The 23,744-nt window shown below is 53.6% G+C and overlaps 1 protein-coding gene across 2 annotated transcripts in view; it reads left to right on the top strand.

Annotated features, from left to right (window-relative positions):
* Positions 1 to 17,016, top strand: part of ZNF469 (zinc finger protein 469) — a 247,542-nt gene extending 230,526 nt beyond the window's left edge. For both annotated transcript variants that reach the window (XM_054079061.1, XM_054079060.1), the window contains one exon: positions 2,550 to 17,016. In XM_054079061.1, the coding sequence (XP_053935036.1) occupies positions 2,728 to 15,468 (12,741 nt within the window). In that variant the 5' untranslated portion in view covers positions 2,550 to 2,727 and the 3' untranslated portion in view covers positions 15,469 to 17,016. The remainder of the gene's footprint in view (positions 1 to 2,549) is intronic.
* The last annotated feature ends 6,728 nt before the right edge of the window (positions 17,017 to 23,744 follow it).

Below are 23,744 nucleotides of genomic sequence, written 5' to 3'. Positions count from 1 at the left end.
GCTTGGTTGAGCCCGGGCAGAGGCTGGGCAGCAGGGCTGAATCTGCCTCTGCAGGCAGCACCACCGTTTCAGCCCTCTCTTCCTCCTTTCCTTCATCAGCTCGTGGGGTTTTCTAGTTGGTTGTTGGTTTTTGGTTTTTTTTCCTGTTCACACAACGATTTTGTTCCTTTGCCACTGTTTCCACTGCAGCGGGGTTTTGCCCTGGGGAGATGCTTCACCTGCTGCTGCCCTGCCTGTGGTGGGGATGGCATTGTCCCCTCCGTCTTCACGGTGTGGTTCCCACAGAGCGCTCACTATGTTTGGGCTGGATCTGTAAAGCCTCAGATGATGGATGTAGGCAGCTGCCTGGGGAATATCACTTTAACTTACCACACCCAGCCCTCCTTATCAAACACCCCATCGGGAGCAGCACCTGCTGAGCTTCACCAAGAGGCCCCAGATTTCTGTGCCGCACTGCTCCCAGGGCTGCCGTGCCATTGCCCCCTGCCACTGGGATTGCAGAGCGATGCCCTGTGGCCACAGCCAGCAGGAGGGACCCCCACGCAGCGACAGGGACCTCCAAGCCCTTGCGTGGAGACCAGCATCGGGGTTTTTGGAGAATGAAGCCCTAATTTACACCTTGCCCTTATCCCTATGCACCACCTATAGTTTGCATGGGATAAATTCATGCCTATCTCCTGCCTGGGCTCTGCCACCCGGCATCCTGGCACGGCACGTGCCTCTTGATCAACAGGACAATCTCGCATGCTTTCCTCATCTCCATCACTCTGCCAGAGCAGGCAGCACGGTGTCTGTTTCTCCTGGCACTCAGCACTAATGCACCAGTAAACCCCGTCCCTCACCATGCAAATCCTACAGCTTTACGGATACACAAACAAGCCTTTCCTTCCAAAAAAAAAAAAAAAAAAGGGCTCCTTTATGTGGCTGAAAGAGCACGACTGTGATAATGTAGCAAGTGCTGGCCTTGGGTATTTTATCTTGGCAAGGGGCCTTTGCAAATTTAAACAGCAGCAAACAGGCTTCGCAGTTGTGGCTGGGAGCAGCATAAGTGGCGCATTGTTTTGCAAGCAAACCCCTTGTGTGCCAAAGGGCCGCGTGTGAGCTTTGGCCAGGGTGCAGGGAGCAAGCATGATAGGGCCGGGCTATATCAGCCCGGAATTCATTTCACTTAACGGGATGTGAAATTCTGGAGGAATTTGATCCCAGCATCTCGAATCAGAGAGGAGACCTTGGGGAGTCCCCTCTCCGGCTCTCCCCATTGCGTTGCCTTCCCTCCCTGCAAGGGCTCACAGCATCTTTGCGGAAGGAGCAGGGGGATGCAGCCAAACCTCTGCTGTCTCTCTATATACACAATAATATGCATATTATGTGCTCATATGTGTCATAGCAGCATCACAGAGCACCTGGGTGCTCACCCTAGCTGTTGTGTGCATGCAAAGCATCAAACGTGAACTGAGAGACAACCCGTGCATGTGGTAGAGACCCCAGATAGATGCAGGTCACTCCCCTTTCCATGCAGAAATTCTCATTTTGTGCTCAGGGACAGCGAGGCTGTGCAGCACAGGGTGGACTCTGAATGAGGCTGGGGAGCTGTAAGAATTACACTCAGGAGAAGACTAATAAGCTGAACTTCACACTTCTTTGCAGCCAGATCGCTCCCTCCCCGGCTCCCAGCAGTATCCTGCCTTTGCCCCCTGTGGCAGACAGTAAAGAGGCATTTCTAGTGAGCAAGGAGAAAGAAACCCTTTCTGTTTCCAATAAGACTTTTTCAAAGGGACTCTTTAAAACAGAAGTTTACTCTTCTTTTTAATATTACCTGTGTCTGCGGCTAAAATCCCAGTGGTACCTTTTAAAAGGCTGGGCTTGACTCGCGCTTCACGTCTAATGCCCTGAGGTCCCGTATCATAAAAATCAGCTGGTAAATTCAGGACTTACTTTTTATTCTTTCACCTACTTAACAGCGTCTAAAATTGCAAGGGCAATTTGCAGGTGATGTTAAAGTTAAGACAGAGGCAGCAGAAGCACAAGTCCTTTTCTCCAGGGGTTTCTGAGCAATGGTTTGGTGGAGGGGCAGTTAGGTCAAAAGGAGGCACTGGGAGGGAACTGAGGTGGGGAAAAAAAGCCTTTTGCTGCACAGTCCAATCTCATGGTCCCTCCAGCTGCAGGAGCTGGGACACGGAAACATGGGAGTTCGTCCCAGGATGCCTCTCCCAGCCCAGCCCGACAGCCCTCCCCACTAATCCGTAGGTGGAGCTCTTCTGTCATCTTTTTCTGCTTATGTTGCTAAGTAGTAAGCCAGAAATAGCTTCCCCGGGAGGAAAAAAGCGCTTCCCTCAGCAGTTTTTGCCGAAGGTGAAATGCTCCAAGCATCCTTTGAAGAGCCAAAAGCTGGAGGACCACCCCGAGGTTTCTCAGGGGGGGTTGCACTGTCTCTTCCTCCACCCCCTTCCCCAAGACAGTGCCAAAAAAAGGGGCCAAAGTATCTCCCCTCCTTCAGCTGGCCCTCTCCTCAGCTGACAGCTGCCCTTTCTCTCTTTTCTCCATCCCAGGTGTGAAACGATGCAGCAGAGCCCTACCAGCACTTGGGACCGCACGCCATGGGGAGCCGTTGCGCCTCTCACCGCCCCGCTGCCCACCAGAGGAGAACCATGCCCATGACGGAGGGACAGCAGCTCACAGCGGGACAGGAAAACGGGGCTTTCTAGCCTTTCCCCCCACCTCGGTATCATGACTGGAGAGACCCAGCATGTTTACACCATCAGCGATACTGAGGCCGGCCCCAAAGACCCCGACAAGGACTTTGGCTTTGAAGGCTGCAGGGGGAAGGATGGGAAGGTGCTTGGTGGGGAGAGCACGTCCTCCTTCCCCAGCCCCAAGGACAAGGAGCCCCACAGCCAACGGGAAGCCGTGATCCGGCCGCAGCAAGCGGGAAAGATCGACTTCAAATCCCTTCACTGCAAACCCAAGTTTGGCAACAATGATACCTGGGGAGAAGTCAAGGGCGGCCCTCAGTCCCCACCAGGGAAGGGTCGAGCCCGTGAGCGCACCCGGCGCTCGGGGAAGGGCGAACGGGGCCACCATCAGCTTTACCGGCTCAGCATTGCCGGCACCCGGCCAAACCCCACCATTGGCATTGCCTACCCCCAGCAGAAGGTGATCCCCCCAAAGAAGCCAGAGGCAAATCATGGCGCCGTGCCTGGCAGCTATCACTTCCATGTGCCCAGCATCCCCCAGCATGAAACCGAGCTCCGGCAAGAAGACCTCAGCTTTGGCCACTGCTTCCCTGATGCTGCTGCCGGCCGAACATCCGCCAACTATACCTCACAGCCCGCTCCACGCCACAGCCCCAAGGGGCAGCCTCCTGCCGCCGGCATCCCCCTCAAGAGCCCCGGCACCAATGGGCAGCTACATTACTTAGAGTTTCAGGCAAACGGAGCCAACTCCTGGCCTTCCCCAGAGAAGAGTTTTGCCAGCGCTGGCTACGGGATCTCAGTGCAGAAGCCCAACACCTTCCCCGAGGGTGGCAAAGCCAGCGCCCATGGTCTGGGGACTTTGCCATGCCAATACTCCTTCCAGCTGCTGCACGACTCGGGGAAGGAGCCGTACCGCAGCGATGTGGGGAGCCAGGAGTACCTGGACACGGGGCTTGCCACTGGCCAGCTGGCTCATGGCGCCTTCGCCTTCCACTCGTCCTCCAGCGAGTGGCAAGAGGAGGCACTGAGCGGCAACTCCTATGACAGCGTGTCCCCCGAGGGCAGGCTCTACAGCTTGCCTCCACCACCGTCGCCGTTCCTGCATCCGCCACTGGCCCCACACCACAGCCCACTGCAGTGCTGCAAGGGCAGGAGCGAGCATCCCACCGACCCCAATGGTGCTCTCTTGTCATCTGGTGCTATCGACCAAAACGCAAGCACTTTCCAAGAAAACCAAACTGTTTTTCCGTCTAGTTTACACTCACCTAGTATGCCAAAGCCAGTCGGTAAGAGGCAAGCCTCAGCGAAAGACAGTGTCCCTAGCCCGCGGCTGCTGGTCCAGAGCAGCCCTCTGAGAAGGAGCATGCCACCAAACCCTCTCTCCCAAGTGCACTTTCAGAGCAAAGCCTATTGCAATTCCCCCACGGGCAGTGCCAGCGCAGGATCTGTGCCTTTTGAGACAAGCATTCCCACTACAGCACCCACCCACCCCAGGCTTGTGCAAGCTTGGGAAGGTGCCACTAAGGCGTTTTCTCCCATGGACCAGAATTCAGCACCTTATTCAAACCTTGTTGGAAACCAGTTCTCATTCGAGTGCCAGTCTGGCCCCGAGCAGAGGCAGCACAGGCAGAAAAATGCCAGGATGCCTTGGCAGCAAATACACCTCACTTCTGCAATGCCCGGTCAAAACAGGCTGGAGTTGTCGAGACAGATCACCAGCCAGAAGCTCCCCTTTCCCCTGGGCACATCGGAGTGGGAGGGGAGTGGGAAAGCCCAGAAAGGCCCCACTGCAGGTAACCCTCCAGGGTATCACAGCAAAAAGCTCCTGTCAGGAGAGAGTCTTGGGGTCCAGAGGGGGGACCTCAACTCGACAGGCGCTTTCTCTTTCGAAAATGGGAAGGAGCCAGGGTCTCCCGCCTGTGAAACGAGGAGCAAAGCCCTCTTCTACAGCACGGGTCAAGCAGGTCCTCCTCCTCCCTCCAGGAGCTCATCAGGCTCAGCACTGGTCCTGCAGCCATCAGCCTTGGTAGCTGCCTCTCCTTGCGAGTCCCCACTGCCGTCCCCTGTCCCCAACCCCACCTGCAGCAGCACCTGCTCGTCGCTCTCCCCCATGTCCAGCAGCCCACTCAACCCCAGTTTCGAAGACAGCCAAATGTCTGGAGCACTGACACCCTCCCCCTTCTTCCAGCACCACTGCCGTCCCAAGGACGGCAACAAAACCTTCCACCTCTCCGATGTCCTGAGCTCCAACTCACTTCATTACCATCCTCCAGACTCCATCAAGTCCTTTCACGTCCCTTCTGATGCCCTGAAAGATGACAATCTTCTGAAATGCACCCCCGTGAGCCCCTTCCACAAACCCCGCATGGGAGTGGCCAAAGGATGCTCAGATGGGCTGGATGGGGAGCAGCCCCCACCACCGTACTCCTCCCATCACTTGCTGGCCAGTTCACTCAGCAGCGCCAGCCTGGACCAGCTGGATGTGCTCCTGACCTGCAAGCAGTGCGACCAGAACTACAGCAACCTCTCCTCCTTCCTGCAGCACCGCCAGTTCTGCACCTCCCATCCCGCTCCCCAGGGAGAGGGCAAGGATGCTCCTCGGGCAGCCGAGGGGCGGAAAGCACTCCCCTTGGAGGCCCCCAAGCCCCCCAGCCTGGGGCTCTCTCTGGACACCCAAGCACATCTGTTGGCATTAAACAAGAGTGATGACTTCTTGCTGGATGGTGAAAGCAAAAGTGAGGGCAAGGAAGATGCTCTGAAGGGTGGCCTATTCAACGGCCTCGCCGCTAGCTCCCTGCCACTCACTGCCTCGGACCTGGACATCGATGACGCCAAGCTGGACAGCCTGATCACCGAAGCCCTCAATGGCCTGGGGTACCAGTCAGACAACCCAGAGATCGACAGCAGCTTCATAGATGTGTTTGCCGACGAGGAGCTGACGGGCATGAAGGTGGCTGGCAGTGGGATGTCCCACAAGGCAAAGGAAGCCCTGGCCTCAGAAAGCAAATCAAAGCAGGCAGCGGTGGAGGAGAAGGCAGTGGGCCAGCCCAAAGCCAGCTGTTTTTACAAGGACAGCCACGCAGATGGGGAGCAGGTGAAGACAGGGGAAGAGAAGCAGCACCTTCACAAAGGGAGGGCGGCACGGAGGCTGGCAGCCCAGGAGCCAGATCCTGCGGTCGTGGGAGCAGAGAGTACAGCCAGGCTGCAGGTGGGCAGGAAGAACAACATCCCACCAGGCACCACCTCCTCCAAGACCACCTCCAGCCAAAAGCATCCCAGGAAGCTCAGCCAGGAGTCTTTGAAGAAGAGCGAGGTGGGGCCGGCCATTGCCACCAAGAGCTCCAAACCACCTCGGCTGTCCATGAAGGAGATGAAGAAGCGGAAGCCCCGCAGTGGGACGTGGAGCAAGGAGCTCATTCACAAGATTGTGCAGCAGAAGAACAAGCTGCACAAACTGCAGGTGAAAAGCAGCAAGCAGGCAGAGTTCCCCCAGGCCACTGAGAGGCTGATGCCAGCTACCAAGGAGGGCAGGTTTCGGGAGTACGACTACATCTCCGACTCAGATGATGATGGGGCAGAGTGTAGCAAGCTCCGGGGACGGAAGAAGCGAGGCACGGGATTCGTTGGGAGGACCAAGTACAGCTTTAGCAAGAGACGCCCTGGAAGAAGTGGGAGACCCAAAGAGAAAGATCCAGCCTGGAGCTACAGCCAGAGAAAGGACAGTCAGAAAAAGGAGACACAGGAGCACAGGGGTGTCCTGAGCCAGGAGGATGGCAAGAAACTGGATTGTGCCACCAGAGTCCGAAGGCGGAGCAGGCAGTCATCTACTGGCAGCAACCACAGCGATAGTGTGCCCAATGAAGCGGGCACCAGCCCACCCCGCGCTGATGGTGCTGGCTCGGGCAGCGAGAAAGGTGGCACGCAGAGGAGGAGGCGTGCAGGCAGCCCAGCATGTGTGCAAAGGACTCCACTCAGACTTCTGGAGGACAGGAGCCCAAAGAGCCAGAAGAGCAAAGAGGACCTTCCCAGGGGGAGCAGGCGGTTTGGCTCAGCTCAGCCTTTGGCGGCAGACTCCAGGACCAATCCGAGTATGGAATTAGGTGTTGCTGTGATGGACTGTGCAAATGAGGAGCCGTTACCGCAGCCCCAGGAAAGTCAGCTGCCCAGCACGGCCACATCGGGCAGGAGCCCTGTCGGGCACTCCTGTAAGAAGGAAGCAGAGGAGCCCAAAGGACTAGCAAAGCACACAAGTGAAGCAGGAGAACCTACCGTGGAGGCTCAGGACTCACCCAAATCGTCCATGGTCCACCAGAAACAACACTTTGTCTCTTTCACAAGTGATGGGCCTAAGTACCATGTAGAAGAGCTAATTACTCCATCCCACGGCAGTAACGAAGCTAGTCCTGCCTACTCAGAAGCAGGCGTCAAATACTTGAAGGCACATGGGCTCTGTGATGGTCAAAAGGACTACCCTGCTCCAGTTGCCCCCTACGGAGGGGGTGCAGTGGCTATGATGCTCACTGCCAAGGCACCCAATCCATATGTCAGCAACGACAATGAGTTCTTTGATCCCAAAGGCCTTCCCAGTCAATACAATGACACCATCTTCTCAAAGCCCCCAGCTTTGGGCTCTTCACACATGGATGACATGTACTTATGCCAGGATAATATCAACACCAGTTCCTTTGAGCAGAAGCACGCCAGCATCTCCCCCTATGTCATAGAAACCCCACAAGGCAAGGTCTCTTCCCCTCTCAGCTTTGATTCCTCTTCGATATTTGGAGAGCTTCCTGTCACCGAGTTTGATTCACCACTATATGAGAGTGTTTCTGTGAGCAAGGATGGTTATGTGACAACGTTTGCCTGCCCCAGCAATGCCCCCAGCAAGTCATTGCCATTTGAGCAACCGTATCCGTCATTTATGCCGGAGAAAGACTGGTCCCTCATGGAGGACGTGGCTCCAATGATGCCAGATGACATGACTCAGTTCCACAGCCTTGCGGTGGAGAAGCCACTAACCAAGAAATTCCCCAAAGAAGGACCTGTCCCCACCAGCCAACTTTCCCTGCCACTACCAGACAGGATAACGGATTACAATGTGACTTTTATGAACAACATATCTGATGATGAGCTGGAGATCAAGCAACTAGTCACAGAGCTGGAAAGCCAACTGCAAACCAGCAAGATGGATAGTGGTGCATCCATTACCCTTCAGAAACCCGAGGAGCACGTTGCTGCCCATCTGCAAGGAGAGGTGGCTGAGCAGTTCCCACCACTGCCTGCCGAGCAAGAGACACGTCAGGAGAAAGGACTGTTTTTGGTAGAAGAGCTGAGCAGTTCAAGCCTCTGTGTTGGAGAAAGGCAGGGGGGCGAGAAGCCAGCTGTTGTGAGCGCCCATGGGGACTATGAGACACCCAAGGAGCCCTGGTCTTGCCCGGTGGAGTTGGGCTCAATGGAGGCAGGGATGTGCACACCAGCCCCACTTGCCACAGAACATTTCTGCTCCAAAGACAGTAGCGAGCAGCACCAGGGAGCCGTGACTGCTGAGAAAAGTGACTCTGGAAAGGTGGAAAATAGGTCTTCCTCCAAAAGTCTAGCTGGCTCACACACACCAGATCAAATTGAGGCTCCCATCTACACAGACCCTGTGACTAAAAGCCCCCCTGTTGTCACCGTATTTCCAGAGACCCTGGAGGCAGCAGAACCATCTAAAGATCCCCTGCCATGCCAGCATCATGCCGAGAGCTTCCCTGTGCCAGGGAAAGCAGATGAAAGCTTTGCTGATGCTGCAGAGCTGGAGAAGGTTGATGCTCATCTTCCAAACCATAAATCTGAGCTTGACTTTCAGCAGGGTCCTAACCCAGCCTCAAATCTTCCCTTTTCACCTCACCTCAAAGAGGTCCCAGATACAAAAGAAAGGCCCTTAACCAAGCCCACGTCACCCAAAACGGCAAAAAGCACCATGGACTTCAAAGGGGATGGTGGTGGGTCTGTGCCAGTGGAAGAAACTGAGGAGAAGAAAAGCCCCACCACCTGTCCAGCCCCTGGACCCAGTGACAAAACCAGAAAGCAAAAAGTGCTGCTATTCGATATGCTGAGTGTGCCCAAGGAGAGTGATTGCACCTCCCAACAGACGCTGGCATCGCAGGAGGTGGCTGCCAACCCTCTGCAGCAGCTCCAGCTCTTTGTTGCCCGAACAGTGAAGAGCAATGAAGAGGAGTTGCTGATGCCGTGTTTCCCCATGCTTCTTGCTCCCAACCATCTCTCTGCCACCACCCGTGTGCAGATGGAGCAGAAAGAGGAGAGCGGCACTGCCTTGGAAGGAGAAAATTTGCCATACTGCCCTGCCCAAGGGGAAGAGAACACTGCTGTTGGAGGCAACGTGGAGAACATTACTGCCCCCGCAAAAGAAGCTGTGGTTTTCTCCAGTGGATGCAAGCAGCTGGAGTCATTCAGTGCAATGAGCGCTTATGGTGCAAACCAACCCACGTACGCAAAGCCAGAGCTGCAAAATAATGCAATGGAGCTGCAGCACTTAGCAAATGAACACGCGGAGCCGAATGACATTAATATCCGTGCAGATGGTGTTTCCCAAGAGCACAATGACCTCTTACCACTCAAAAACACAGCTGTGACCCCACTGCCAGGGCAAAGAAAGAAAGCTGATCAGCTTGTGGAAGATCAGGAGCAAGATAAAAACATATTGACCTTGGCATTTAAAAAACATGAGCAATCCCATTTAAGCTGTAGTTTGCTTGAGAAAGAAACTCTGGGCAGTGCAGCAGCAGAGAGGCTGGAAAAGAATCAGGTGGAGCAGGGGACACAACCCCTGCACAGTGCTCCCGCAAGTCCCACCAATCCACCCGTTCCCTCTGAGGAGCTCCACCAGGATCATCACTTGGTGCCAGAGATGCAAGCTGGCAGAGTCGATGCAAAGGTTCCCAGGGAAGGAAATGGCAAGAAGTCCCTCAATGGCTGTCACTACACGGGGGAATCTCCAGCCAGCATGACCTCAACAACCAATTTTTCTCACCCCAAATGGTTGCAAGGCAGTGGGGTTGAGGGAGCAGAGGTCCCCGGCTTCAGCACTCAGCTCTTGGATGAGAAGAGAAACAGCACATCCCTGCTTAACTCATCAAGTTCATTTGTCATAAAGAGGTGCCCTCCTGAGGCCAACAACTATCACATCCATCACCGCACGATGGGCCCAGTAGAGCAAGGGACATGGAACAGGGCACCCACCTTTCCTCCCTCACTGCATCACGGTGGGCCTCCACAAACGGAGGTAGTTGAAGACAGTCACTGTCACCTCCCCGATGGTGTTTTGGGTAACTATGGACCAATTGAAAGAGAAGGAGTGGCAAAACCCTGCACTCTGCTGTGTGCTGGTGCTATGGTGGGCTCTGCACTGGAGATGGATGGTCCTCAGAAGCCACACCGGAAGGACTGCTCTCTTCCCTGCTCACCAACTTTCAAACAAAAGGGTATGGGGGAAGAGGTACCTGAAAGCACTAGTGCTGAGCTGTCAACCTCTTCTTTTAAAGAAAACCAAGCGTGCACCATCACAGATATGGTCATTCAGTCCATTCCTCCAGAAACCCAAGATTACCCAAACCAGTCCACAATGGATCTTCTGCCAGTTAGAGAAAGAGAGGTAATCCTGAATGAAGAGAACAAGCTTGAAAGCATCTCTGATGATGGCAATAAGATTCAGAGTGAAACAGAGGCTTTGTCCAATGGTTTTATCATTCAACAGGTGCCAGCTGCTGTCAGTAGAGGTCTTGCAATAATTGGAGATCTTGGTCCCACTGAATTAAATGGCCATGAGTTTTCAGAGGCAGCAGAGGTGAACCTTGGTCTTTCCAAAACCACAGAGAGTTTAAAAGGGGAGAAACCCAAAAGCCGTGGCACTGGAGAAGATAGGAGTTGTGTGTTAAGCAGTATGGGACAAGGAGAGGGCAACACATGTAACAGTACTCCAAACCCTTCCCAAAATGAACTTCACAAAGAAAAGGGGCTGAATGGGCTCCCAGCGACCTGTGACATCTGTTCAGCTTCTTTCCGATCCAAGCCTGGCCTGACCAGGCACAAAGCTGTCAAACACCAGGTGAAGAATGGTGGCATACATCAGCCTGGTAAGACTCCGAGGTCCACTTCAGTTCCTGCAGACAAGACATCGAAAGCAGCCCAAAAGGTGCCCAGAAGGAGTCCGAAGACTTCAGTCAAAGAGAAAACCTGCAGCTCGCAGATGCCAACCACCAACGTTGACCATGTCTCCAGCAAAATATGCCCAGACCTGGAGAAAGAGCCCAGCACTCAGATGCAAGACGTGGTCAGCCGAGTGCTCAGTGACCTCAGCGTTATCTCCTTCAAGATGTCCCAGGAGCTGCACCACACATGTATTCTTCAGAGGGAGATGAAGACACAGGGGCTGCACTCAGAGACAAACGGAGCAGGTGAGGCAGCAGCTGGGAAACTGGACCTGGGACAGGAAGCCAAGAAGGGACAAAAGGGCAGAAGGAGACAAACCAAAGACGCTGGAGAGGTGAACAGTAATTCTGAAAACAAGCTAAACAGGAAGGTGAGACGAAGGAAAGCAAAGGTATTTCCCAGCAGAAATGAACTCAGTGGTCCACGTGAACTGGAGAATAACACAGGTCCTTCTCCTGCTGTCCTCAGCTCCAGTCTGCCTGGGATCATGGAGAGCTTGCACGAGCCAGGTGATTGCATCTCCACAGAGGAACAAAACAGGCCCAACTCAACCCAGCACTCTCAAAAAGCTAAACTGTCCCCTTGTGCCGCCAAGCTCACAGAGGACCTAGGTGACAGAATGTTGTCTTCACAGGAGATGGTCAGCAATGTGTCAGTAACGGGTACAGTTGCCTGTCCCAGGGAGATGGAAGATCCAAATGGAGTGGAAGACACACAGGCTTGTAAAAAATGGGTTAACAGGTTCGTGAAGCAAGTAGAGAAAGAATTGGGCAATGTAAGCAAAGAGCAGCATCATGGTGACAGTGTCACCGAGGAGGCAGACGCTGAGACAGAAGACAGTCCTGCAGCAGGCAGTGGCACTGCGAACCAGGGTGGTGCCCTGCAGTGTTCCAGAGCTCCTGCTGAAGAGGGTCTGCTGCTGGAGACTCATGATTCAGAAAGCATCCGAAAGGCTCCTGGGCAAGGTGCTCTGCAGATTGTGCCAGGAATCAGCCCTCCTCCTGTTGAGCCAAAACTCTGGGCAAAGGCAGGTCTGCCACCAGACAAAGAGCACTGTATGGAGGGCACGTCCGTCTCAGACCTCCAGAGCTTGTTTGACGATGACTCCACATTCTCTCAGCTGTTCCCCCGGGATGACCAGTTTGTCCGGAGAAAGTGCAAACGGGTGTATGGGAAGCGAAGCAAGAAACCCAAGCCTGTCAGTGAGGTAAACCTCCAGCCAACAGATGCCATCGACCTCTTCACAATCCAATTAGCTTCTGGCCTCAACGAAAACACTTCTCTCGATGTCACCAGAGAAGACCCTTGTGAATATGAAACCATCTCTGCTGACGATGCCTTAATGCTAAATATGAGTCACGGCAGCAAAGCAAAGAGCGGAGATGCTGCTCTCAGTGGATCTAAAGGCATTGGGCCAAGGTTGGACTGTGAGAAGACTGACCAAGGAAAGGAGGACATTGACCTGGAAGACAACATGCTAACCTTCTTGTGCCAAAATAGCCAAATAGACAACATCCCCAGCTTGAATATCTGGGGAAGTCTGGAGAAGGAGGGAGAAAGCCTCTCTGCCGAGGACATGCTTGAGCCTCTGGTGGACCTTGAGGATGAGCACTTGCTCAGAGAAGCAAGCTCCGGGCCTCCTGACCTGGCGGAGGACCCCTACAATGGCAAAGCTGATGAAGATTCAGACTCTCCTGAATTTCACACCATAGACATTGAAATGCTGAATGCAAAGCTAAAAATGAGAGACATGTGCTTCTTCAGCCCTTGCGAAGATCTTCCTGGCCATGGGGAGGACAACACTGTGAGTTTCAAGCCAAAGCCGGGCCAGCACAGCAAGCATAGAAATAAGCTAGACGATGGGAAGCTGGGGAGAAACCGCAGTGAGATAACCATCAAAGCCAAAGACAAGCAGTACAAATGCAAAGTCTGTTTCCAGTGGTTCCTGACATTAGGGGAGCTGGACTTCCACAAGCTCTCCCATAACCCTTCCCCTCCACCTACCTGTTACATGTGTGTCCAGCGTAAATTCAGCTCCCGGGAACAGCTGAGGGACCATCTGAAGGAGAAGCATGCCAAAAACAAAGCCGGTCTGTGGGCATGTGGGATGTGCCTGAAGGAGATCTCTGATGTCTGGATGTACAACGAGCATCTCCGGGAGCACGCCACTCAGTTCGCTCGCAAGGGGCAAGCACAGAAGTCTGTGATGGGCCTACCAGCCTGCTTTGGTGAGGACAACGCTGCTGTCACCCACTTCCTCAACACCATCATGTATCAAAAGCCCAGCAAGTCCTCCTCCCGGCATGCCAACCCCAGCAGCAAGCATGCGGTTAGCCGACGGAGCAAGAGCCCCAAAGAGCTGCCCATTGAGCAGGAGGCCAAGGAGATGAAAGATCCCATGGAAAGCAACATCAAAGTGAAGCCACCTGCACCCAGCTCCTCTAAAGCATCCAGCAGTCCATCTCCAGAGCATACAGCAAAAAGCGAAGGCACCTCAAAATCTGTCCCCATGCACCCGGACTGCAAAGATCCTTCCAGGGACTGTCATCACTGTGGCAAACAGTTTCCCAAGCCCTTCAAGCTCCAGCGGCACTTAGTTGTGCACAGTTTACAGAAGATTTACTTGTGTCACAAGTGTCCCATGTTCTACCAGGAAACTAAAGAGCTTCGAAATCACCTCAGCCAGGAGCATGGGATAGTGGAGGAGCAGGAGATCAAGCACACCACGCTTTATGCCTGCGAGCTCTGCGCAGACGTCATGCATGTTATCAAGAAGTCCTTCATCTGTAGCATGTGCAACTACACCTTCTCCAAGAAAGAGCAGTATGACCGACACATGGAGAAGCACCTAGCGGGAAGCAACAAAACTTTCAAATTCAGAGGGGTCATGAGGCCTGGAGTTGCCTCCAGAGAGGGCAGGGAGAAGGTGAAAGAGGACAACTCTCTCCGGGAGGGCATGCCGCCAAGTAAGAAGAGGAAGGTTGCTCACCACAGCAGTTCACTCCCACGCAGCTTGCCCGTCCACCTGGACCACACTAGTGACCTTCACCTGGCAGAGGCTACAAGCTCCAGCCTGCAGGCTCCTACTGACTCCTTCCCTACAGCACCTGGTGACTCAGGAGCACCCCAACCTTCCGTGAAAACAGAAGACCTGGTGGGTGACTTCTCTGACCTCCTGGCAGAGATGGAGAAATCCCAGTTTGGCACCCTGCCTCCACCCCCCTGCCTCTCCCCATCTTTGCCACAGGCTGCAGCAACCAGTCCAGAGCTTGGCCATATCACTGCCCTGTCTATCGAAGAGTTGGAGAAAGGAGCATTTGATGGGAAACCACTTCCTTTCTTGGACTCACCTGAGTTTACCATTGACCTTGCCGGCTTGGCTTGTAACCAGGCCACAGACCAAAAACTCTCCCCTCCACTCCTGACTGAGAAACGTGGCTACGCCGATGCCCATAAAAGAACAAGTGTAGGCAACAAAGACGAATATACAGCAAGTGTCCTGGAAAATTCCAGTGCAGCCTCTGACACCGTGGATGAGATCCCATTTCTCCAGCTTGCCAAGAAGGTCTCAGAGCTTTCTTCCCCTCAAGCAGAGCTTCCACCAGCCAAGGAGACCCATAAGTGGGGCAACCCAAGTGCCAGCAATGTCTCTTCTTGGGAAGATGCATCTAAGGCCACGTCTCCAGAAGCTGCACACCACCCCCTGCCCCTGAAGGACAGGACAGCATCGCCCACTCTGAACAGGGCTGCAAAAGATTCAGTCCCTCAGAAGAAAACCACCGGTAGCGGTAGCCAGCCTGGCGGTGAGGCTGCTCCCAGCACAGGCAGCCCCGGCAGCAGCACCAAGGAGGGTCAGGAACATGTGGGGCGGGAGAAAGCCATGCCTGAGGCTAAGGACAGTAGAGCTAACACCAAGGACCAAGGCGGCAACCCAAGCAAATCCCCCGGCCACCAGCCCAGAGGTGAGGTGGCCAGCAATGCCATGAGACACAGCCACGTGGAACCAAGCAAAGCCACTGGCAAGCTTCACCCCAAAAGGAGGAAAGAGCACAAGTCCTTGAGCCATCGAAGCAGCTCCGGCTCCCGGGAGAACATGGAGGGAGATGGGAAAAAGAAGAAAGCACGGAATCCATGCCCAGGGAGAAGCGAGAGTGCCGGCAACCTCAAACGCACTGGCTGGAGCAACGCCGAAGCTTCTGCCCTCTCCCCCAGGAGAAGGGAGACACACTGCAACAAACTGGTACCCAAGCCCAAAACAGGCACCCAACTGAAGAAGATGGTCCTGGACACTTACGATCAGAAGAAGGGAGAGCTCCATCATTCCAATGGGGACGTGAAACGCAGGAAGGCCATTCTGGGAAAGAGCCTCCACCAAGTGTTGGCCAAGGGGCCAGCGACATCCCCACGCGGCTCCTTGCACAGCCCGCGTGCCGTCCGGGGTGCCAAGCCGGCCAGCTCGGCCAGCTACCGCACCGCCGAGTCCCAGAACAACCTGCTAAGCCAACTCTTTGGGCAAAAATTAACTAGCTTTAAAATTCCTTTAAGAAGAGATACTTCAGAGTAATTTATGAAAGTGACTTATAGTGATCCTCAGCTGCTTTCATGGGGTTTGCAAGGGAAAAATTATCAAAGCATTAAATTCGTTTGTGTAGCATGATTTCTCTGTCTAGCTTAAATGAACTTGCACTGCAGCCTCTGTGAAATAGTTTGCTTTGTGTCTACTAATCTACTTTAATTCACCTGATTTATCATGCAAATGCTAGAACTTTGATGTTGCTGATGATTTTCATGAACTGAAATTGTAATCGCTTTGGGCAGACTGAGTCGTCGAGAGCAATTGCTTTATTGCAGAAGTGCTGAGGTTATAAGGATACTTGCAAATCTCAGACCCTTTTGAGACTGTGTCTGTGTTATCTTTGTACAAAGTACTTGAAGAGATGAACTTCATTCCATAGACGTCTTATTCATAAGGTGCAGTACACTGTAGAAAGCAAATTTTTTTTGAAGATTTTGCACAAATAATCCCGTACGATTCATTTAATTGGGAGCTGGCCTAAGAGATGATACAATTCAAAAAAATATATTAAATTAAGAATCGAGTGTCCTATATTTTGACAGCCATCCGCTATGAATTTGTTTCTACATCGTCAAGAGAATAACGAACCGACTCTAAGGCTGTCGGAACCCTTCAGAGGATGCTGCCACTCTTTGACCACTGTAGACGATGGAACCGGAGGAGAGCGGCCACCGCGAGCAAACTGCACCTTGACACTTGTGACAAACTCTGATTTTTTTTAGTGGGGTTTTTGTGTGTATGTGTGTGTGTTTTCTTTATGTGGGGTTTTATTTTTTGCGCAACAACAAAACTGTGCCAATTTACCACACCGAACCGGTACTGTCCGAGTGCCCTCAATGGTATCACTTCTAAACTATCTTACTGTATTGAGTTAGTGGCTATATAGGTATCCGCTTTTTACTATGCAGTTACTGGTGCTATTCTTGTTTTGTAATGTGAATACAGACTTCCTTGATTGAAAAATAAAAGGGAACCATTAGGAAGTAGCCATTACCTGTAAAAGAAAAAGAAGCAGGAAAAAAAAAATCTTATAAAAACCCAACTTTAGAGGGGGAAAAAATCCTGTATGCTGGTACTCCATAGTGTCAAAAGGTTACGTCACATTAAACGAGCACGTCTTACAACTGAACTTTTGAATCTAGAAAGAAATCTCAGGTGCAAATGAGGACATGGAAGATAATTAAAAATACTATTGAAATACTCCCAAGTCAAGGAGGTGAAGTAATGCACTGATGTGATATGAACAGTCAGAGTACTTTGCGTCTGTCCTGCAATTATTTTTTGTTTTGTTTTAGATTTAAAAGGAAAAAAAAAAAAGAGGCTTTATTCTGTTAATATGTATCTTTACAATCCTTTGTATTGTATAAAAATATTGTAGGTAATTTACCTTGGGTGCAATGTGTTCTGTCAAAAGTTTTTATTTTGATATTTTGTCAGAGAAACAGAGAGAGAGCAGGAAACGCCATTTTATGATGTTGTATGTGTGCTTTTAAAGTGCCTCTTTAATATTGTTAAATAAAGTATGAGATGAAAATATGGAGTGGTACTGTAAAATCATACGTGATTAATCTTTTCAAATATATTCCAATATTTTCACAGAAATTTCCTGTCTGTGTGATGTTTGTGGGATGTTCCTCCCTTGCTGTGTCACATACCCTCCTCCCGCACACCTCTAACCAATAATATATCTAATTGATGGTTGGATGTACGTCTTTGTGGTGTCCTCTGCAAAGTGGCCACAGGAGCACGTTGGCGACGCTGCCATCACCTTGCAATCATTTGCAAAGCGGTGAAGCTTCTCAAGGGTGAAAATGCTTGTGCATCTCCTCTTCCCCACCGCATCTCGCCTGAGTCCTACTCATGACACAGGTCTCAGAGTGGGGGGAAAAAAAAGCCCAACATGATGGTAATGACCCAGGTTGGTCACCATCAATTGGTGATGGTGTTGGCGCAGTTTGGTCACCATCAATTGGTGATGGTGTTGGCGCAATTTCATCATCATCAACTGATGATGGTGATGACCCAATCTGGTCATCACCCATCAGTGATGGTCATGGTGTTTGTCCGGTTTGGTCATCCCCAATTTGTCCTCAGGCTGACCTCTACCAGCACAGCGCTGAGGTCTGAAGGTAGGAGGTTGACACAAAGCCAGGCATATTATATTCTTTAATTACTGTTGCAATCATAACATTTAAACGCTGTCAATGAGAGATAGCTCCTAACCGCGGGCTAGAATCCTTGCCACTTGGGGCTTGTAACTAAAACTGCAGGATTAATTTGATTAATTGATAGAATTATTTTCCAAACTACTCTTTTGTTTATGAAGGCTTAAAATGCTTGCCGCCTGCACCCTCCTGGTGTGTTGCAGAGTGGAGATAAAGTGGCTGAAAATAATTAGCATGGCTTAATTTAGGGAAAAAAATAACCTCAAAAGAATTTTGCAGAAAATTTAAGGCAGCACATTTTACTTTGTTTTGGCAGGAAATATTATGGAGCTGGAAATGAGACTTTTATGTTTTTCCTCTACTATATTTCACCGGGGCTGCAAACCTGTGGGGCAGAGGAGTATTTCACGCCTGGTTGTTGCTGTGGCTCTCCTGCAGCTCCAGGATCAGAGACTGGGCACCTGGAAATGAAGTCCCCTGGGAGCCTGAGGTTTGCTGCAGGAGATGGGACCCCTCCCCGGGCTGGGTCCCAACGCAGCACCCACCTTATCGCAGCCCGGGCCACGAGCGACGCTCGCCTCGGGTACCACTCCCTCCCAAACGCTGCTCCCCAGGGGGATGCTGGTATCATCCCTGCAGCTCTCAAGATTGAAATACTTAATCCATCCTTTTCCTCTCTACATGAGAGTGTTGGGAGGGGTTGTTCCCCCATTCTCTCCTGCTTGCTGTCACCTGCATCCCCCTCCCACAGTCTCAGTGCCTGCCAAGCACACCCCTACCCCCACTCCCTGTCCATCAGCTCCCCTGAAGCCCCAGCTTTGCTGAGTCCCGCGTTATCCCGCAGCGCTTGTCACTTGGAAGACTGCAGGCCCCCATAAACGTAATTCCAGCAGGGAAGGCAAAGCCAGGCGACTTCTCTCAGCTGCAGATTGACTCACTGCTCAGCGGGTGTCTGGAGCACAGGGGGTTACCCACAGGACCTGGCACATCCAGGGGTCCCAGGGCTGCACCCTGCCGGGATGCACTGCTGCTTTGCACCATCCTCATCCCCAATCCACACGCTCTCTGGATGGGGATGGCTCCGCAGCAGGGTGGCTGGGTCTGAGCAGAGGGTGCCTGGTATTGCCTGGAGTCCCATAGGGGATTTTTTTTTTGGTTTCTTGCCTCCACTCTAAATTTTCCTCAAGCTTCTCTTTGCTCTTCAAGCCCCCCCCCCCGCCCCCCCCAATCCAGCCAGCCTTTCTTCTCAGTCACATACCCAAGTTTCTGAGCTGGATGTGTTTTTGAGCCGGACATATTTTAAGCCTTTCCATAAAGCCCAGAGGATAACGGGATCCACTATGGTTGTCATGCTGCTAGAAGGGCTAAAGATTTATAGGTTTTTTTTCTTGCACTTGAGTCAAATCTGGCCATTCCTTGCACAACAGGGATTTAAACCCTGGCTCCCACATCCCCGTGGTCGTATGTGTGTGATGGGGACCACATGTGCCCAGAGGATCCTGCATCCCTGATGCTGAATCGCTGTCAGGTGAGGAAACCCTGAGCCTGGGCAGGCATGGGAGTAGGAGCACTGGAGTAGCCGAGGAGGAATAATGCAGGAGCGAAGCACACACCCAGGAGCTGCCATCCTGCCAGCAGCAAAGCCCCTCGAGCTGCAGCCCGGCTTCACCGCCCGACTCCCAGGGATGACAGCATCAGTCCTTTCGTGAGTTAGAGCATCGTCCTTATAGCGGGAGAGCAATAGTGGGGGGAAAAATAAGAATATGGGGCACGGGGACCGCTCGTCTGCACATTCCCACCAGGCTTCAGCAGCACCCAGCATCATTGGTTTTAACCCAAAAACAATGGTGCCACCACGGTTTCCGGGTGCCCCAAATCCTGCTCTGCACAGGACATGCCCAAGCCATGCCCAGGCACCAGAGGGACATGCCTGAGCCGTGCCCAAGCCGTGCCCAAGTTGCACAGGGCCTCGGGGTGCTGGCAGCTGCCACAGACAGGTGACAAGTGACACCCAGGCCAGGTTCTCCTGCCAGTAGGTGGCAGGTCCCCTCCGCAGCACACCCAGCTCTGCAGGCTCTATCCTGCCTGCTGGCAAGGACAACAAAATGCCATTCCTCTTGGGGCAAAAGTGCAGTGCTACACTCTGCAGTGCTACAGACTGAGGGAAGAGTGGCTGGAGAGCTGCACGGAGGAGAAGAACCTGGGGGTGTTGGTTGACAGCGACTGAACATGAGCCAGCAGTGTGCCCAGGGGGCCAAGAAGGCCAATGGCATCTTGGCTTGTATCAGAAATGGGGTCACCAGCAGGTCCAGGGAGGTTATTCTCCCTCTGGACTCGGCACTGGTGAGACCGCACCTTGAGTACTGTGTTCAGTTCTGGACCCCTCACCATGAGAAGGATGTTGAGGCTCTGGAGTGTGTCCAGAGAAGAGCAACGAAGCTGGTGAGGGGCTGGAGAACGTCTTACGAGGAGCAGCTGAGAGAGCTGGGGTTGTTTAGCCTGGAGGAGGCTGAGAGAAGACCTCATTGCTCTCTACAACTGCCTGAAAGGAGGTTGTGGAGAGGAGGGAGCTGAGCTCTTCTCCCAAGTGACAGGGAACAGGACAAGAGGGAATGGCCTGAAGCTCCGCCAGGGGAGGGTCAGGCTGGATATCAGAAAAAAACTCTTCACAGAAAGAGTCATTGGGCACTGGAACAGCTGCCCAGGGAGGGGGTCGAGTCGCCTTCCCTGGAGGTGTTCAAGGAATGGGTTGATGAAGTGCTTAGGGACATGGCTTAAGGGAGTGATAGGAACGCTAGGACTCAATGATCCAGTGGGTCCTTTCCAACCTGGTGATTCTATGATTCTATGAAAAGAAAAAAAAACCCACACACCATGATTTTTGCAGCTAGAAAGAACCATTTCTGCAGCTCCAGTGGAGCCACGTCAGCCCTCGGTGATCCCACGGGCACCCAGAGCCCTCAAGGTGCTCAGCGCAGCGCCCAGCATCGCTGCCACCCACTCCTCACCCATGAAATATTGCCGAGGCAGCGCCTTTGCTTTTCCCATTTACATTCCTCCACCGACACCTCCTCTCCCTGTGTCTCTAATAATATCACCCCAGATTAATTGGCACTAATACAAATGTACACAGCTCCATAAAAAGATGTCACCTCGCTCACAATGGGGGAAACGGCTGCTCGCGCATTATCTCTGCTCTGCAGGCGTGTAATTCACTCCTCGGGAAAACACGCTATTTATTCTGTTACCCTATAACAATCTCTCTGCAAACACAACGGGATGGGGAGTGGGGAAGGTGGGGGGGGGGGTGAAGAAAGACCCAGCCATGCCGCTGTCACCGGCACCGTGCCAGCTGTCCCCACGCAGGGGCACCCATGGGTTCCCTGTATGATGGGGTGGGATGCTCAGGGTGATGAGACAAGGAGGTGCAGGGCTCGGGGATGTCCCCACGCTGGGGATCCAGCCCTTGACCCAACGCTGTTTGATGCAGCTGCAAATTCTCAGGCCTGGGGGGGTGGAATCTAAATGGCTTTGGGATAGTGCCAAAATGCTAATTAAAAGGACATTGGCAAGGAATGTGCAAGGGGAAGGCCTGCAACCTGTTTCCCCCCCTGGAAGCTGGGCTCCCCTCCCTGGGGCAGGGCTGCATGCTGGTATTTGGCTCCTGACAAGGCTCAGTCGAGGCTTTTTTGGCTTCTTACAGTAGAGGTGAGATGCAGCCCCCGCTAAGGGTGTGACAGCAACCGGAGTCTGTGCCCTCAGCCCCCCATGTCCTTGCAATCATTGGTGCTGCATTTAATTAAATGGCTTGTCTAATTGTCTCAGTGTAAGCAAACGTGCTGGGTAAACAACACGGTGTCTGCGGGTGATGCCGTGGATGTGCTGGAGGAGCTGGCTGGGTCTGCACCAGCCCCCAACCCCAAAACACCCAGGGGTGTGCTGGGTCAGGGTGCAGAACCCCCTCCAGTGCAGAGTCTCGGCTCCCCATCACTGAGCTCCTAATGGAGTCAGCGCCCATCGTGGCTGACGCAAAGCAGAGGCCACTCAAGCCTCGTTGGGTTGGACTCTGGAAAGCCATCGCGGGCAAGCGCTTGATTTCATTATGCACGTGAGTCGCAATGAAGAAGGGAAAAGCTCTGGAAGCAGAGCTGCCTGCCCTGGGGTGTGACGGTCTCCAGGAAGGCTGGGATTTGAGGCCAACCAAGGTGACAAACACCATCAGGACCATTTTGGGGGGCAGTCAGCCAAGCAGGAAGAGAGCAAAGCTTTGTCCTCTGCAACATCTCCTCCCTCTATGGGTTAGTTTTATTTTCTCCCCTGGAACTCTTCTTAATTTCTAACTTAATTTCTTTTGACATCCTCATTGCCGGCTTGACCTCTTTACTGGAATCATGTGCTGCTTAAAACTCATTATCCCACCATTGGAACAGGAAGTTAATTAAAAACCCTTTGAAAAGAGAAAAAGGGGGGGGGGGGGAAATACAAAACCCACACCCCACGTCCAGGGAGAGATGGAGAAGGAACATGGCCAAGCCACCAGGCTAGGCTGTGCCATGCCATGCTGTGCCACCTCCTTGGATCCCACCAGCTCCCTGCTCCCCCACTGATGCAAAAATCACATCACTAATTTGGGAGCCCCATTCATTACTGCTGGCGAACCCCACCCCAAGCTGAGATCAGCTACGGTCGAGAGTCGGCTTAGGCAGAAATGGTTATTTTTGAAAGCAGGAGTATCCCCATCATGGACCCGAGATGTAAGTGGCTCCTGTTAACCCCACAGCCCCAAAATTGCCACCTGGCTGCATGCTTGTAGTGGGGAGCGGCTCCCATGGCTGGGGTGATGCTGAGGGAGACCCCAGGACCCCTACACCATCCCCAGTGCGCGCTGCGGTGCTCCCCCTCCCCGAGACAGGGTGGCAGTGACCCTGGAAGTTGCAAACAGGACTTTCTGGACTGTCTACAAATGAGTGGGATTTTAAGAGACTCCAAAGAAGGGCCTGGGAGCCCCATGGAAAGGTTTGAGGTTCCCAGAGGAGGCTTTGGGCACCTCCAAAGGGTGGGCTGGCACACCAGTGGGGGAGGCTGAGGTCTCAGACGTGGACGATTGGTGGCCCTGCAGGAGTTTGGGACCTTCCAGAAGAGGGGTGAGGGAGCAAAGCCTGATAGGGCACCCAATGAGGGGACACCGAAGGGGACTTGGGGAACCCAAAGGGGGACTTGGATCTCAAACGAGGGGCTTCAGGACCCAAGAGGAGTCTGAGATCCCAAAGGAGGGGCTTGGGGAGACCAAGAAGGGGTTGGGGACACCAGAGAGGGGGTAAGACCCCAAGGGGGTGAAGGTCAGAGTCATAAGGTGGGGGGGTGGGGTCATCACAGGGGAGCGTGGGGACCCTAAAGCGAGGTACGACCCCCAAGAGTGGGGTCTGGGTCCCACGACAGCGGGCTGGGGGTGTCATGGGGGGATCGTGGGGATCCCCCAGGGGTGGGGTCTGGGTCCCACGGCAGGAGCGTCACGGGGGGTGTCGTGAGGACCCCGAGGCGGAGCTGGGGACACACGGGAGCCCTCGGCCATGCGGAGCTGGGCGACCATCAACCTCCACTCAGCGGGCCACAATCCCCCCGCCCCTCTTTCCCGCTCCGGCTCCGCCATCCGTCGGGCGGGGCGCTACGAGGGGCAGTCTATGGGCGGACACAGGGGGGCGTGGCCTCGGGTGGGGCAGCCTATGGGCATGCGCGGGGGGCGTGGCCTTACGAGAAACAGTCTATGGATGGGCAGAGGGGGCGTGGCCTCAGGAGGAGTAGCCTATCGGCGGAGGGCGTGGCCTTGAGGGACAACCTATGGGAGCGCACGAAGGCGTGGCCTCAGAAGGGGCAGCCTATGATGCATAGGGGGCGTGGCCTAGAGAGGGACGGCCTATGGGCGTCCAGGGGCGTGGCCAGCGGAAGGGGCGGTCTATGGGCGTGCGGAGGGGGCGCGGCCTGGCGAGGGGCGGCCTATGGGCGGTGGCGGCGCGCGCCGGCCCCGCCCCCCGGGAGCGCTCGGCGGGTTCGCTCGGCCGCGGCGCCCCATTGAGAAAACCCCGCGGCGGCGGCGGCGGC

Source organism: Cuculus canorus, chromosome 13 (assembly GCF_017976375.1).
Source record: "Cuculus canorus isolate bCucCan1 chromosome 13, bCucCan1.pri, whole genome shotgun sequence".
Classification (NCBI taxonomy): Eukaryota; Metazoa; Chordata; class Aves; order Cuculiformes; family Cuculidae; genus Cuculus; species Cuculus canorus.
The sequence above is the reverse complement of the archived record's forward strand: the minus strand, read 5'-3'. Positions and strand labels throughout refer to the sequence as shown.